General features: G+C 35.6%; 1 protein-coding gene across 50 annotated transcripts; it reads right to left on the reverse strand.

Moving 5' to 3' along the window:
- Positions 1 to 430: 430 nt before the first annotated feature.
- On the reverse strand, positions 431 to 17,461 carry LOC112559757 (C-terminal-binding protein 2-like). 50 transcript variants are annotated; one of them, XR_003098376.1, is made up of 21 exons: positions 15,927 to 17,461; positions 15,704 to 15,802; positions 15,146 to 15,271; positions 14,696 to 14,827; positions 14,362 to 14,538; positions 6,565 to 8,402; positions 6,025 to 6,150; positions 5,690 to 5,733; positions 5,260 to 5,429; positions 4,688 to 4,731; positions 4,270 to 4,313; positions 3,865 to 3,908; positions 3,448 to 3,491; positions 3,167 to 3,210; positions 2,996 to 3,039; positions 2,749 to 2,792; positions 2,369 to 2,412; positions 2,205 to 2,248; positions 1,958 to 2,001; positions 1,559 to 1,602; positions 431 to 1,034 (listed from the first exon to the last, which is right to left on the reverse strand). XR_003098376.1 is itself a non-coding variant. In XM_025231171.1 (6 exons), exons 3-6 carry the CDS (start codon positions 15,153 to 15,155, stop codon positions 8,392 to 8,394), a joined length of 330 nt encoding a protein of 109 aa, XP_025086956.1. In that variant the 5' UTR covers positions 15,156 to 15,271; positions 15,704 to 15,802; positions 15,927 to 16,138; the 3' UTR covers positions 7,931 to 8,391. The 50 variants fall into 50 exon arrangements, 4 of the variants coding, with proteins under 4 accessions (XP_025086956.1, XP_025086932.1, XP_025086949.1 ...); XR_003098368.1 differs by lacking the exons at positions 3,448 to 3,491; positions 3,865 to 3,908 and adding exons at positions 3,695 to 3,738; positions 4,517 to 4,560; XR_003098372.1 differs by lacking the exons at positions 3,167 to 3,210; positions 3,865 to 3,908 and adding exons at positions 3,695 to 3,738; positions 4,517 to 4,560.
- Between the last annotated feature and the right edge of the window lie 65 nt (positions 17,462 to 17,526).

Here is a 17,526-nt window from a genome sequence, read left to right on the forward strand (position 1 = left end):
GGTCACTTTGCGAAGCTGGGGCGGGCGCGGCTCTTCGCTGGGTCACGTTTGTTTTTCGGCGTCCGAACCTCCGGTCTCTCCGTCCAATCAGCATTAGAAGACAGTACCTACATAGACCCACATGGACCCTATATAGCAGAATCTAGGGGCCATTTGCCTATATAGGTCCCAACGTAGAAACCGCGAACGCTAAGGGCCCTATATGGGTTTTCCATATGGGGAGTCTGGACAAATACCAAATAAATCCAAGATCATTTTATTTTTTTTCGGCTGCTATTGGTAATTTGAGGTATTTTGGTGTATTCTGCTTTGCAAAAAATATCAAATACATCAACATAACCCTATAAATGCAAAATAAATGGATTAATAATGAGTGTCTTGCAATGATTGCATAAGAAACAGCAAAAACGGTCACAAAAAACAAACATAATTTTTTTTGTTTATTGGTGTTTATTTCAATGTTAATTAAAAAAATAATTATTTACACAAACTCGTAAAGCATTGACCTGTACAGGTATATGTCAAAGAGTTTTTCAGATAAATATCAGTTGAAATTTTTAGAGCTCACCCACACCCCCAGAATTATTTACAGGCTTTAAAAGTCTTTCCTTTCTCCCATTTTCGCGATCCCTCACACCAGTCACCAAGAAAGACAAAAAACACATTTCATTTTTTTTCTTCATTTAATGATATACCTTTGAATCAAATGATGTCGTATATTGTCACCTACCTGGGTCTTCTGAGTCCTTGTCCAACTTCAATTAAGGAAAGATTCTAAAAAAATGCCTCCAAAATTATATGAGAATTAAAATAAAAATACTAAAACAAAATTAAAGATTAAGTTACAAATTTGCATTCAATAACAAGCATAAAAATATACACAGCCATAAAGAACGTATTAGTTTAAAGGTTAGAATGGTTAGTCTTTAGTAAAGACAGAAACACATTTCATTTTTTTTCTTCATTTAATGATATACCTGGGTGACATACCTGGGTCTTCTCAGTCCTTGTCCAACTTCAATTAAGGACAGATGCTGAAAAAAAAAAAAACAAACCATAATAGTATAGTAAAGTTTAGTAAAGACAGAAACACATTTCATTTTTTTCTTCATTTAATGATATACCTTTGAATCAAATGATGTCGTATATTGTCACCTACCTGGGTCTTCTGAGTCTTGTCAAACTTCAATTAAGGAAAGATTCTGAAAAAATGCCTCCAAAATTATATGAGAATTAAAATAAAAATACTAAAACAAAATTAAAGATTAAGTTACAAATTTGCATTCAATAACAAGCATAAAAATATACACAGCCATAAAGAACGTATTAGTTTAAAGGTTAGAAGGGTTAGTCTTTAGTAAACACAGAAACACATTTCATTTAATGATATACCTGGGTCTTCTCAGTCCTTGTCCAACTTCAATTAAGGACAGATTCTGAAAAAAAAACCAACCCATAATAGTATAGTAAAGTTTAGTAAAGACAGAAACACATTTCATTTTTTTCTTCATTTAATGATATACCTTTGAATCAAATGATGTCGTATATTGTCACCTACCTGGGTCTTCTGAGTCCTTGTCCAACTTCAATTAAGGACAGATTCTGAAAAAATGCCTCCAAAATTATATGAGAATTAAAATAAAAATACTAAAACAAAATTAAAGATTAAGTTACAAATTTGCATTCAATAACAAGCATAAAAATATACACAGCCATAAAGAACGTATTAGTTTAAAGGTTAGAATGGTTAGTCTTTAGTAAACACAGAAACACATTTCATTTAATGATATACCTGGGTCTTCTCAGTCCTTGTCCAACTTCAATTAAGGACAGATTCTGAAAAAAAAAAAAACCCATAATAGTATAGTAAAGTTTAGTAAAGACAGAAACACATTTCATTTTTTTCTTCATTTAATGATATACTTTGAATCAAATGATGTCGTATATTGTCACCTACCTGGGTCTTCTGAGTCCTTGTCCAACTTCAATTAAGGAAAGATTCTGAAAAAATGCCTCCAAAATTATATGAGAATTAAAATAAAAATACTAAAACAAAATTAAAGATTAAGTTACAAATTTGCATTCAATAACAAGCATAAAAATATACACAGCCATAAAGAACGTATTAGTTTAAAGGTTAGAATGGTTAGTCTTTAGTAAAGACAGAAACACATTTCATTTAATGATATACCTGGGTGACATACCTGTGTCTTCTCAGTCCTTGTCCAACTTCAATTAAGGACAGATGCTGAAAAAAAAAAAACCATAATAGTATAGTAAAGTTTAGTAAAGACAGAAACACATTTCATTTTTTTCTTCATTTAATGATATACCTTTGAATCAAATGATGTCGTATATTGTCACCTACCTGGGTCTTCGGAGTCCTTGTCCAACTTCAATTAAGGAAAGATTCTGAAAAAATGCCTCCAAAATTATATGAGAATTAAAATAAAAATACTAAAACAAAATTAAAGATTAAGTTACAAATTTGCATTCAATAACAAGCATAAAAATATACACAGCCATAAAGAACGTATTAGTTTAAAGGTTAGAATGGTTAGTCTTTAGTAAAGACAGAAACACATTTCATTTTTTTCTTCATTTAATGATATACCTGGGGGTCTCTCAGTCCTTGTCCAACTTCAATTAAGGACAGATTCTGAAAAAAAAAACAAAAAACCCATTTCATTTTTTTCTTCATTTAATGATATACCTTTGAATCAAATGATGTCGTATATTGTCACCTACCTGGGTCTTCTGAGTCCTTGTCCAACTTCAATTAAGGAAAGATTCTGAAAAAATGCCTCCAAAATTATATGAGAATTAAAATAAAAATACTAAAACAAAATTAAAGATTAAGTTACAAATTTGCATTCAATAACAAGCATAAAAATATACACAGCCATAAAGAACGTATTAGTTTAAAGGTTAGAATGGTTAGTCTTTAGTAAAGACAGAAACACATTTCATTTAATGATATACCTGGGTGACATACCTGTATCTTCTCAGTCCTTGTCCAACTTCAATTAAGGACAGATGCTGAAAAAAAAACAAAACAACAACATAATAGTATAGTAAAGTTTAGTAAAGACAGAAACACGTTTCATTTTTTTCTTCATTTAATGATATACCTTTGAATCAAATGATGTCGTATATTGTCACCTACCTGGGTCTTCTGAGTCCTTGTCCAACTTCAATTAAGGACAGATTCTGAAAAAATGCCTCCAAAATTATATGAGAATTAAAATAAAAATACTAAAACAAAATTAAAGATTAAGTTACAAATTTGCATTCAATAACAAGCATAAAAATATACACAGCCATAAAGAACGTATTAGTTTAAAGGTTAGAATGGTTAGTCTTTAGTAAACACAGAAACACATTTCATTTTTTTCTTCATTTAATGATATACCTTCGAATCAAATGATGTCGTATATTGTGACACACCTGGGTCTTCTGAGTCCTTGTCCAACTTCAATTAAGGACAGATTCTGAAAAAATGCCTCCAAAATTATATGAGAATTAAAATAAAAATACTAAAACAAAATTAAAGATTAAGTTACAAATTTGCATTCAATAACAAGCATAAAAATATACACAGCCATAAAGAACGTATTAGTTTAAAGGTTAGAATGGTTAGTCTTTAGTAAAGACAGAAACACATTTCATTTAATGATATACCTGGGTGACATACCTGGGTCTTCTCAGTCCTTGTCCAACTTCAATTAAGGACAGATGCTGAAAAAAAACAAAAACAAACCATAATAGTATAGTAAAGTTTAGTAAAGACAGAAACACATTTCATTTTTTTCTTCATTTAATGATATACCTTTGAATCAAATGATGTCGTATATTGTCACCTACCTGGGTCTTCTGAGTCTTTGTCAAACTTCAATTAAGGAAAGATTCTGAAAAAATGCCTCCAAAATTATATGAGAATTAAAATAAAAATACTAAAACAAAATTAAAGATTAAGTTACAAATTTGCATTCAATAACAAGCATAAAAATATACACAGCCATAAAGAACGTATTAGTTTAAAGGTTAGAATGGTTAGTCTTTAGTAAACACAGAAACACATTTCATTTAATGATATACCAGGGTCTTCTCAGTCCTTGTCCAACTTCAATTAAGGACAGATGCTGAAAAAAAAACAAAACAACAACATAATAGTATAGTAAAGTTTAGTAAAGACAGAAACACATTTCATTTTTTTCTTCATTTAATGATATACCTTTGAATCAAATGATGTCGTATATTGTCACCTACCTGGGTCTTCGGAGTCCTTGTCCAACTTCAATTAAGGAAAGATTCTGAAAAAATGCCTCCAAAATTATATGAGAATTAAAATAAAAATACTAAAACAAAATTAAAGATTAAGTTACAAATTTGCATTCAATAACAAGCATAAAAATATACACAGCCATAAAGAACGTATTAGTTTAAAGGTTAGAATGGTTAGTCTTTAGTAAAGACAGAAACACATTTCATTTAATGATATACCTGGGTGACATACCTGGGTCTTCTCAGTCCTTGTCCAACTTCAATTAAGGACAGATGCTGAAAAAAAAACAAAACAACAACATAATAGTATAGTAAAGTTTAGTAAAGACAGAAACACGTTTCATTTTTTTCTTCATTTAATGATATACCTTTGAATCAAATGATGTCGTATATTGTCACCTACCTGGGTCTTCTGAGTCCTTGTCCAACTTCAATTAAGGACAGATTCTGAAAAAATGCCTCCAAAATTATATGAGAATTAAAATAAAAATACTAAAACAAAATTAAAGATTAAGTTACAAATTTGCATTCAATAACAAGCATAAAAATATACACAGCCATAAAGAACATATTAGTTTAAAGGTTAGAATGGTTAGTCTTTAGTAAACACAGAAACACATTTCATTTTTTTCTTCATTTGCTGAAATTCATAAGATATAACTTTCATTTTTTTCTTCATTTAATGAATCAAATGATGTCGTATATTGTCACCTACCTGGGTCTTCTGAGTCCTTGTCCAACTTTAATTAAGGAAAGATTCTGAAAAAATGCCTCCAAAATTATATGAGAATTAAAATAAAAATACTAAAACAAAATTAAAGATTAAGTTACAAATTTGCATTCAATAACAAGCATAAAAATATACACAGCCATAAAGAACGTATTAGTTTAAAGGTTAGAAGGGTTAGTCTTTAGTAAACACAGAAACACATTTCATTTTTTTTCTTCATTTAATGATATACCTGGGTGACATACCTGGGTCTTCTCAGTCCTTGTCCAACTTCAATTAAGGACAGATGCTGAAAAAAAACAAAAACAAACCATAATAGTATAGTAAAGTTTAGTAAAGACAGAAACACATTTCATTTTTTTCTTCATTTAATGATATACCTTTGAATCAAATGATGTCGTATATTGTCACCTACCTGGGTCTTCTGAGTCTTTGTCAAACTTCAATTACGGACAGATTCTGAAAAAATGCCTCCAAAATTATATGAGAATTAAAATAAAAATACTAAAACAAAATTAAAGATTAAGTTACAAATTTGCAATCAATAACAAGCATAAAAATATACACAGCCATAAAGAACGTATTAGTTTAAAGGTTAGAATGGTTAGTCTTTAGTAAAGACAGAAACACATTTCATTTTTTTTCTTCATTTAATGATATACCTGGGTGACATACCTGGGTCTTCTGAGTCCTTGTCCAACTTCAATTAAGGACAGATGCTGAAAAAAAAACAAAAACATAATAGTATAGTAAAGTTTAGTAAAGACAGAAACACATTTCATTTTTTTCTTCATTTAATGATATACCTTTGAATCCCAGTACAAGGGAACTGTAAAGATATCTATAAACTGTCATCTTAATTCCTTTCTACACAGTATTAACCAGCTGATTAAAGGACTAGACATTGCATAAACATGTGTACACATTTTAAAATTTGCAATGTAATTCGACCACACTGAAATATTTTTTCTCAATGACTCATGAAAACACCAAATATTTCAAATCCTTACCCTTAACTGTTCGTAAAATAAAGGGGTGGTTCTTCAGTCCCTTCAGATCATTCAAGTTGTAACACCGGGCTAATTCAGTTGAAAATAGCACAGACAGTATTCCCCTGACTACGTGCTTTAAGCTAACTTGGAAGACACAAAAAAGAACCCAATAAATAAGAGAAAAAAATTATTATACTGCCTATAAGAAACATGGCCTTTTAACGCTCCTATACCAGTAAACAGAAGGAACTGTCGAAATTCTGTTGCTTTCGAATGGTAAAGTTCATGACCTACACTTTCGTTATCGCAATTTATTTGAGGAAATTCTGACAGCTCCGAATTCTCTGCATCGCTAACGGCTAAAGAATTATCAAATTGCAAGCGTTCAGAACTGCTGGGCCCGATTTCTACTTCTCTCTGGAAAACTTTTGCATTTATTGCGTTAATGTGTACTCTAATCTTTCTTCTCTTAGCGTGATATTCTGCACTGAACTTGGACATTTCTGGAACTAAAATCTCAATAACTATGCTAATTCAGAGTATATAAATTATACGTACTGTTATTGAAGAGTCCAACACATGTATCAGTATTGGAACTGACGGCTGAAGAAGCTTAATTATAATTCCTGTTGCGAAAAGTTTAGAAACATAACTTTGCAAATGGCGCGCAGTTCCGATCACGTGCCATTATTAGGGGTTATGGCCCTTGGTTGGTAAGAGTACTTTTTGTGTTAAACGCGTGGATCAACTGTTTAATGCGTTCAACAGCAAGCGTAGCAGCCAAACGATGTCATGCCATCCTAGAAACGTCCAGTTCTTGCACGCAACTTACATGGCTTCAGAGCAATGCATCAAAACCACTTTCATATATGAGATGGAAAATCACTATGATTTTAACTTCGGGACGATCTTAAAACGAATGAGGTTAAATTTCTCCACACTAACAGACTTTATAGAAAACCTTTTTTCTGTAATAGGAGGAAAAGGAGGGCAGTGAGATAACCCAAGTTATCACAATTTCGATTCTTTGTGCGCCAGGTGATGGTGGATGGACTCGAGATCACTTTTTCTTGACCCTACACTTCAGTACTCAGCCCGCGCACACATCTCTGGCGACTTCTGATGCAAGACGCGGGGAACTCGAAATATGCAAAATCTCCCAGTTTGCTTTCATTAATTCTGCCGAGGAAATCAGTTCCTGCACAAAATATTGTGACTTACATTGCTGTTTATACCACCAAGAAGATACAACGGAAAATGTGTGCTGAATGTGAAGAAATGATTACGGCAACGCGAGGGAACAATAAGAGACCCTACTGTTAAGCAAGTATACTTCATGCCAACCATGGGCTAGTAGTCCCAAAAGTTCAGCTGGTGACAGTGGTGGAGGAACTGGAATTTATATTCATAAAATCTGAACAGTTGCCCCACATGGAGCTCTTCAAGTATGCTCCTTACGAGTATGAGCATGCGCTATACAAATTTTGCGATTATCTGCGTGCTTCGAATGAGCAGGCTTGGTTACATGAACGTGAATGAGACGCATACATTGAGTAAAGTTTAGTGTTTCTTTTCCCATCCACAGAGATATTTTCTTGGTAAGTCCTATGGCACAAGGTCATTTGTATGCAACTACTCAGTTCTCATGCTGCAATCACTGTATTAATTCTTTGTGGTATATATATATAAAAAGGTTCATTTAGTGTACTTTTGAAAATTGCTTCTTCAGTTTATCTACCTTCTTCTAAAATCAATAATGACCAGCCATGCTGAGTGAGCATCACCCTCATGTATATATATATATTGCAAACAATGTAACTGATGATCAAACTTCCATACAAAAAGAAAAAAAGTTGATTTTTTTTTTAGTCCCATAGAAGTCTTTAGCAGGAGCAATGAATGTACATAGCGAACCAAACCACTATTTATAATCTGAATTAGTCTTTAATGTTCACAATTAGTATGTCATAAAACAATATAAAACAGAAAGCCACAAACCATCTAAATAAATTTTAAGTCATTGCCAAAGCAGACACACAGTCATGGTAATGGACTTGCTGTGTTGATCTGTACCTCTTCAAAACACATACAGGTTTCAATTTGTCTGATCTTTCATATTTCAAGTGGAGACAGGTAATGATTTAGCTTCCAGTTATATTTATTATGAATATTCTTTCCCCAATGAAGAAGAAAAAAACAAAAAACAAACTAGAATTACACTATCAGCTATATACTGAAGCAATATTTTATGTGTTCATTTTGCCCAATACAATTGTTTTCACATATTCATCTGCTCACTGTATGCAGGCGGCCACAACAAGCTCCTTTCAAATGCTGCACCAACACAAATTTCCAGGACATGAGGTTTTTTTATTTTTACCATGGTTACCAAAGAACTGAAACATGGATTATGAAGATGGTTACTTCTCACACAAACAAGCTACACCATACTAATTAGCAAATGCAGAAATGTAAAATATAGACAGAAATAAGACCAACAAAAGTCAACTTTCTTAAACTTAAAACAGATCAGATCAGCATACAATGACTCTAGGATATCTAAGCTAAAATCTAAACATGAAATCTAAGATGATGTAGTATCCTATAGATGCAAGATAAAAGAAGAAACAAACAAAAATGATAAAGAGTAGAATGGGATGACACACAAGTACATTTTCAAAATGGTAAAGTGGGTGGGCTCAATACCCCTATGCATAGAATCAGAAAAGCTTTTGTCCCCATACAAAGGAAAAGAGCACATTTTCTCCATCTTCAGCCAAAGCGTGCAGAATAGCACACTATACACGTCACTTATGACAAGAAAAAGATAAGGTCAATATCTCTGCTGCAACTTCAAAATGAATGAGAGCAGCATGTTCCAAATGATTGGGTAAAGAAGGGAGGAGGGGGAACAGTAGCAATTAGAGCATATATGCTGACACAGATATTTACATACATGAACTTGTAAATCGCAAGTTCAAAAATAGTCTGCATGATGAAGACATCTGTCAAACCATCTATACAATTTTCGGCTGGAGTTTGCAAAACTTTGCTATTAATGCATGATAACTTTTCCATGGACACAATAATAACTTTACTGTTAGCCTTGTGCTAGTACAAAGAAACCACTTTCAGAACAATGAACTCCTACATTACTGTTAAAAAAAAAAACCCGCTGATGATCAACCCAAAGATGTTTGTCAACTACACTTTTCATATTGAAGGCCTTATTTTCAACAGCAAAAATGAGTTGTTAGTGTTTTACGCCATGCCAGCAACTAAGGCTATATAGCAAAAACGAGTTGTGGTGGGGAGTAGAGTGGGAAACTGAAAGCAGCAAAATGCATTTACAAAAGGCACAGTTGAATCAAAACATTGTGTACTAGAGTAAGAACTGCTAGTAAATTTCATTCACATCTCCATCCACCATTGGCAGTATGTGCAACAATTAGAGAATGACATACTTAAGTCTAGGGATTATTTTCTTTGCTTTACTTATTAACATCCTATGAGTCAGATAAATGTGTGAAAATATGACTGGGAAAAAAGTCCTTGTTTTTTTATAACAATATCAAATCTGATACAAAAGAAAAATTCATCAGCCATCTTGTATCTGGACCATGTTTTCTCTTCAAATTGTGAACGCACTTGCAGCAAATACTTGCAATAAAACACTTAATAAAGCCTACCCCGTTGATGGTGTCAGCATAGGCCAGGGGTGTCAAACACCCGGCCCGCCATGAAATTTTACCTGGCCCGCGAAAGAATTTTAGTTAATCAATCATTGTTAATGGCCCGGCGACGGTGACAGTTAGAAGGCAAAGAACAGAAAAGTTCCCGTCGAGCACAGCAAGCGATGGGATGAGTTTAGTGAAGTTTGTACAGACCACCAACAGTGCACTGGTCAAGTTACCACCGCTCCTGTTGATGACCTGAAGGGATGGTGAAGGCGGGGCCCATAAATCTGACCTTTGACACGGGACACGCTGGCCTAAACACAGGCCGCGGGTCGAAGATTTTTAGTACCTGTTAACTTCCCTGAATCGGTCCGAGATCAAAGGGTGACTAGGGTCAAGCCACGTGTATGATAAGGCAGCTCACAGACTAATAGAAACTCATCACTGTCTGACTCTGCGGGTTGGCGAGCGGAAGTCGTCTCGATGAGACGTTTTGAGAAACAAACTTGTGGAGATCAAGTTGGTGGGAGTATAGCTTCTCCAAGGACAGGGGATTATATACATATACCTACCAACTAGAATTATATATGCAAACTGTGCATGATACGTGTGAACTGAATTAAACACGTGGACTGTGGATGATAAGTGCCAACTGTGGAATACTGACTGTCAAGAGTTAATGACTGCCGCCAAAGAGATAAGTATCCGAGTATAAACAGCAAGCCACGGTGTAGAAATAATTGCTGCTTGTGTATTGATGATTTGCGTCTTTTTTGCCTAATTATATCTTCTTTTACATACATATACTGATGCAATAACATCACATATCATAGCAAATAGTACTGAGCAGAGCAGAGCACGCGATTGTTTATTAGAATTAATTGAAAGCTGTGTGTTGTGTGCGAACTTAACGCTAGTCGTAGGTACTGGTGCGCCATCAGTCGGGGAACAAAGGCAGATAATCAGAGCTAACAAGCACGTGTTGTGACTTTTCTAAAGACTTTTACTTACTGTTAATTTACTTAATAAAGATCGAGAACATTACACTGTGTAGTGAAGGGACTTTTGTAATTCAATACCAATCAAATTTCAAATTAAAGCTAGCCGTTAAAATGGCCAAGAGAAAAGTTGATTTTGAAAACAGAATCTTTCAAAGCCAATGGGAGGCTGACTACATGTTTACTAATATCAGCGGTAAACCAGTGTGTCTACCTTGTGGAGATACAATAGCTGTGACCACAGAATATAATCTGAGACGGCATCACGAGACTAAACATCAGGACAAGTTGAAAAGCCTGAATGCAGAACAGAAGCTAAAGAAAGTGGAAGAACTTAAGAGGAATCTGAGATGACAGCAGACATTGTTCACTATAGCAACATCACAAAGTGAAGCTGCTGTGAGAGCAAGTTTTATTGTGGCAGAGGAGGTCGCTGTCAGCCCGGCCATTCAGTGAGGGAGAGTTTGTGAAGAGTTGCATGATGAAAGTGTGTGAAGTCTTGTGTCCAAACAAAAAGCAAATGTTTGCAAATGTATGCCTCAGCAGAAACACGGTTGCTAATAGGATTTGTGAGATGGCCACTGATGTGAAAACACAGCTGATCGAAAAAAGCAAAGACTTCGTTGCATACTCTCTTGCAGTCGATGAAAACACTGACACGACGGACTCCGCACAACTCGCCATCTTCATCCGTGGAGTTGACTCCAGTCTGAGCATCACAGAAGAAATATTAGACATAAATCCATTCATGGGACAACGACAGGAAAGGACATTTCTGACAACGTATGTCACAGTATGACTGACATGAACCTGCCCTGGGACAAACTTGTTGCACTTACAACAGATGGAGTGCCAGCGATGTGCGGCCCACAGAGTGGACTAGTTGCAAGGATGCGGTCACATATCCAAGAAAATTGTAGTGGGGAGTAGAAAGCATATCACTGCATAATACACCAAGAATCGTTGTGTGCTAAAGTCCTCAACATGGAGCTTATTTGTGTGAGCAACTTTTCTCTGTGATGAAGATCAACAAAACATCACACAGGAGTTGTCTTACTGATGTACACTTGCAGTCCATCCTGAGAATCTCCACAACACAGAAACTTACTCCAAACATAAACGAACTTGTTGCCAAGAAAAAATGTCAAAACGTCCACTTCTGACAAAGTAAATTAAGAAAAAAAACTGTTAAGCCTTGGTTTGTTATTACTTTAATTTTGTTTTAATGTATGATTTTGTTTACACAAAATTAATAACAACAAGTTTAGTTTTCTACTGTTCAATAAAAAGTTATCGGACTTAAATAATAACCTTTGGCCTGCCACCTTGTGTACGATGTGAGATTTGGCCCCCTGGGTAATTGAGTTTGACACCCCTGGCATAGGCAGTCGGGGAAAACGGAAAGCGAACATTGTCTACAAGGGAAAAGAAAGGCTGTTGTGGCCGGGGAGCACAAGGGCAGAGGGAAGGAAGGAAGATGAGGTCCTGAGCACACTGACATACCCGCCTTCATTCATGCTTCAGTTCACCTCTCATGCCATCTGGCCCGCATGTCTCAGACCTGCACAGCAGTCAGCAGTTTGGCATACAGTCGACAGACGCAAGCAGTGAGCTGCGCAAATCTCATCTTGCCCTCACTCCTCTATAGTTCTTCTCTTTAAGTGGTCTACAAACTGCTTATTTCTTACAATGGCTAACCCTTACATGAATTTGCAAGAAAAATCTTGTTAAGCATCACACATGCAATGAGAAAAATAGAAAGTTGTGGGCAGGAGGAAGGAGGCAGCAAGAGGCTGGGGAAAAGAGACATCAAGGATCGTACATGGCATTAGAAATGAGATTCTATGGATCTCATAATCTAAGAAGGCAGAAGATGTAATACAGAACATATTAGTCATAACCAGTTTCTAAAGTACTATTTTTATACAAAGCAGGACAGTGATTTCCCCCAAGGAGCAGCCACATTAAAAATAGCATGAAAATTATTAATCACATTTTTTCCTGCAGTGACGCAACCATGTGCCGAATTTTGTAAGTGACCAATCTCGACAGTTTCTGATGACACTGGACTTCCCTGTGTTTACTATCCAGCAAGCTTAACAGTCTGCTGTGCCAGTGTTCTAGATCTCCTTTAAATCAACTTCTTCACTTTGAGCTCATATATCACTAGCTCAACAAGTCTTTCTTTGTGCCTCCTTCAAGATTTCAGCCACAGAATCACACTTCCTTAAATTTCAAAGGTGTTGAACATAAGGACTTTCAGAATGTACGAACCCTGAAAGAAAGGAGAGACAGAAAGAAGGGAGAAGAAAAAGAAAAAGAGAACATTAGGGAGTAGAGCACATCGGCATAAACTCTGACCAACACAAACAATTGTTAAGTCATAAGAATTCTTCAGGGTTCCCAGGGATCAGGGATGGTGCCAAAAAAGGACCTTAAAAGTACCTTTCATGCATTCGTAAGGACCTAAGTGACAGTCATCAATGCTTAAGTTTTTCTCTTGTGTGGTCGGAAAGATGTATTATTTATGAATCTGTGGTCTTCTCTATGTTCTCAAATACATGTATTCTAGTAATAAATAATTCAAAGAGTTAATTTATGCCTGTCTGCCATATTTAGATAGATAACTTAAAAAGTGTCCTTAGCGTGCTGATAACACCGTTAATGTTCCAAGTTTTCTAGAAATCTAAGTAATAATAATTGCAAAACCTGAAAGCCATTCTTTGTGTAATACAAAAGTCAGTTCACGTGTCTCTCTCTCGCACACACACTCTAACGGAAGAGAGAGAGAAATAGAGCTATGCACAGTAGTACTAGAAGATCAAAGTTCAAGAAAGAGTAGATTCTAAAGACCTTTTGAAAAAAGAGTGTTTTTGTGAATACGGAAGGGCAACTAGTGACAGATGTGTAGACCAAACATGCGCGAAAAATCGTCGGTATTTTGCTCCAAAGTCAACTCCGGAAATAAATTGTGGTAATATTTATCGATAAAAGGACTTAAAAGGGTCACAGAGAAAATGTAAGGACCTGTGTGAGAATTTGAAAGGACCGCATGGCAATAAAAGGACTTAAAAGGCCTTCGGCGAAAATTCAATATAAAACAGGGTCTCAAACACGCGGCCCGCGGGCCGAATGCGGCCCGCGAAACATTTTTGTGCGGCCTCGGCCACGTCCGCGGTGTATATGTATGTTGTGCTGGTGATTAACTCCCGCAGTGAAAATTACCCCGTTATTAGTGACAGAGACAACGTCAACTTATTTTAATAAACTAAACTGCCTGTGCATGTAATAAACTACACTAAAATGTAATAATAATTATAAAAACTTTATTTTAGCATTTAACTGCAGTGACAGTTGTTCGTAAAATTTAATGAAAAACATTTTCTTTTCGTGGTGCGGCCCGCTGACTGGCTGTTACTTTCCACTGCGGCCCACATGCTAATATGAGTTTGAGACCCCTGATATAAAAGGACTTAAAAGGAACTTGCAAGGACCTGGGAACCCTGATTCTTGTATCATGGACATTTTTAAATAACCCATACAACTATCTTATCCCGTTCCTTCCCTTCAGCACCTAAAACTGAAATTGATTATACTACCGTCTGCTGACTTGATTTGTGTAAACTGGATTAAAATCATCAGTCAAAAGAGAAGACAGAAAGACCCTGCTCAATACTCACTTGTGGTTTGAGTAAAATATTCCTTGTTGACAAAGTTGCGTAGGCTGTCTGGGATTCGGCCAAGGATCGCACGCCGTACTTCTCCTGCAGCCATTTCTCTCAATTCCGAAACACTTTGTTCACTATAGAAGGCTGAATGAGGGGTGATCAGGAGGTTTGGACAATCTTTCAATGGACCTTCCAAAAATAAATAAAATAAATATACAACATATATCCATGTCAACTTAGTTGGAAATGTCTTCAATATTTACAACCTGCAAAAGTTAAGACAATGTCATGTCTAAAATATTCTCCAATTGAAAATACTACAGAGTATACTTGAAATAATGCTTACTTGTGGCGAGGCTAAATGGTTCATTTTCTTGAACATCCAAAGCGGCTGCACAAATGCGGCCATCTTTGAGTGCTGCAGCCAAAGCATGCTCATCGACAAGTCCTCCCTGAGCGGTGTTGATCAGGAATGCTCCTGAAACAATGGCACACCGGCAAGCATACTATATGCATCTTTTCTATGCATGATTTTGATTTCAATACACACATAGAGAACCATCTCAAACAATGCTCTATCTCCATGTTGGAAAGATTTGGATTTTTCCATAAATCATTGTTCTCATGTAATTAATGAAACTTTTTTTTCACTGACAGTGCATTTGTACTAACTAAATGATTTGAAAAAGAGCCATCAATCCAGACCACAGCATTAGTTTTTTCATTTTCTGAAAATGACTACAAAATTGTGCTGCAGGTCAAAAACTCAACATTCTTGAAAAACAAAACGCACTACCTGGTCTCATCTGTTTGATTGTGTAGTCGTTGATTAGATGATGATTATGTTCATTAAGATCGCAGTGAAGTGTAACACAATCACTTTGGAAAAGTAGCTCTTGCAGAGTGTACACACGAGTGATTCCTGTGAACAGAAGAACATTGTGAACCCATCAAGAATAAGAAGAGCACAACTTAAAAAAAAAATTTTCTGGCAATTTTCTGTTTATGAGAATTATTAGCAACTCATTCACTCGTCCAGTGATTAAAATGAAGACTTGAAACCAAACCTACTGCTGAAATATCAACAGAAAGCAATTACAGTGCTCTTCCCTCTAGCTCATAGGAATATGTATGCATACACAAAATTAGACTAAACATACCACCGCTTTCCATATGCTGTGCTAAATCAAAAAAAAAAAAAAAGACTAAAAAAATTCAAAACTCAGCAACAGAAATGGGGATGAAAGTAAATGCATGGATGACCCTGGCTCTTTTGTTTGATCATTTCTAACGCCATCAGGTTTTCACATTTTAACATTGTTCACTGACAAGAAAAAAAAATTATTTAACCCACCAAGTGACTTTTCTATGCCATCTCCAAGGTAAGGATCGTAAAATATAATGTTGAACCCAAAAACTTTCGCTCCTATAGCTACAGCTGTGCCAACACGACCTGAAAATGAATAAACAGACAACCCCCTTTAGTGTTATTCTAAGATTCTCTTATTGGACTTGGACATTTCTGGAACTAAAATCTCAATAACTATGCTAATTTAGAGTATATAAATTATACGTACTGTTATTGAAGAGTCAAACACATGTATCAGTATTGGAATTGACGGCTGAAGAAGCTTAATTATAATTCCTGTTGCGAAAAGTGTAGAAACATAACTTTGCAAATGGCGCGCAGTTCCGATCACGTAGTACACCATTGGCTAAAAGTCACGTGCCATTATTAGGGGTTATGGCCCTTGGTTGGTAAGAGTACTCTCCCCCCCCGATAGGGCCTATATAAGTTCAGAGTACGTGGTAATCCCTGGCCCCCCCCTCCCCCATAGTGCGAAATCGCCTTGAGGTGGAAGCACTCTCCCTTCCAAGATCAACAACAAAAAATCTTCGATGAGCGTTATGGGCGGCCGGAACGATTACTTCGAAGAAATTGAGTATTTTTTTGAAGAGTATTGAAAGCAGGCTCGACAGACTGCATAGAAAAATCGAAGACGATCTCGGTTCTATATTTGCTTGTTTTCGGAACAGGACGTATATTTATTAGGGACAGATGGGGGCATCCGAATTGCGGTGCTAGAGGTGAAATTCTTGGATCATCGCAAGACGAACAACTGCGAAAGCATTTGCCAATCATATTTTCATTAGTTAAGAACGCTGGTTAGCCTTGCCGATATGTTTATTTCTTGAACACTTAAAACTTTTGCACATGTAATATAGTCACAATATACAATTAACTCCCTTTGGAAGCTGATATCGCAAACCCGTCTACTCTCTGACAAATCCTTTTGCCAACCCCTTTGTTTTATTTCCTTACTTTCTTTCTCTCCGCAAAAGAAACTATAACAAAATTAAAGATTAAGTTACAAATTTGCATTCAATAACAAGCATAAAAATATACACAGCCATAAAGAACGTATTAGTTTAAAGGTTAGAATGGTTAGTCTTTAGTAAAGACAGAAACACATTTCATTTTTTTCTTCATTTAATGATATACACTGTTCAGCGATAGGTTGGCCAGACAGAGTTGTGATGTCGGTGAACTACTGTAGAATGTGTACTGCAAGCTTATGTCTATCCGATCAGCGAATTAAGACTTTGAATATAATAATAAGAAGAAAAAAAATACTCTCAGTACAAGATGACAATAAAATGATGACAAGATCTTTAATTTAAAAGATAGTCTAAACTCTAAAGAGAAAAATCACAAGGCAATGGAGCCATTTTTGTTAAGCAAAATTGACTTTTGGTGTGGGACGAAATGTTCTTGAGCCGAAGTAACCTATGACACTGACCCCTCTATATAACAATCAGACCGTCTGCCATGCTTGTAGTACTTTTTAATTATGCATTTTATTGTAAAATATACTACTATACTCTCATGTGAATCTCAAAACCTGGTTGATTCATTCAAGTAGTGCTGGTTTAATTAAAATATTTTGCTAAAAGCCGTGAATTTGTTTTTTAAACCCTCGGGTAATGTTATTAAAGTACAGCTTTAATTGATAGGGTTATTACTCACTCGATCTGTCTTTCATGTTGATGTGACAATCTACAGGTATTCGGGTACTTGGACGTCAGTAGCAACTGGGGGTATTATTATAAGAACGCCACAAAAAGTCGGTGCTGGGGTACGTGTCCATTGTTAGCAAAAACATGCAATAATTAAGT

The sequence above is a fragment of the Pomacea canaliculata genome, linkage group LG1 (assembly GCF_003073045.1).
Source record: "Pomacea canaliculata isolate SZHN2017 linkage group LG1, ASM307304v1, whole genome shotgun sequence".
NCBI lineage: Eukaryota > Metazoa > Mollusca > Gastropoda > Architaenioglossa > Ampullariidae > Pomacea > Pomacea canaliculata.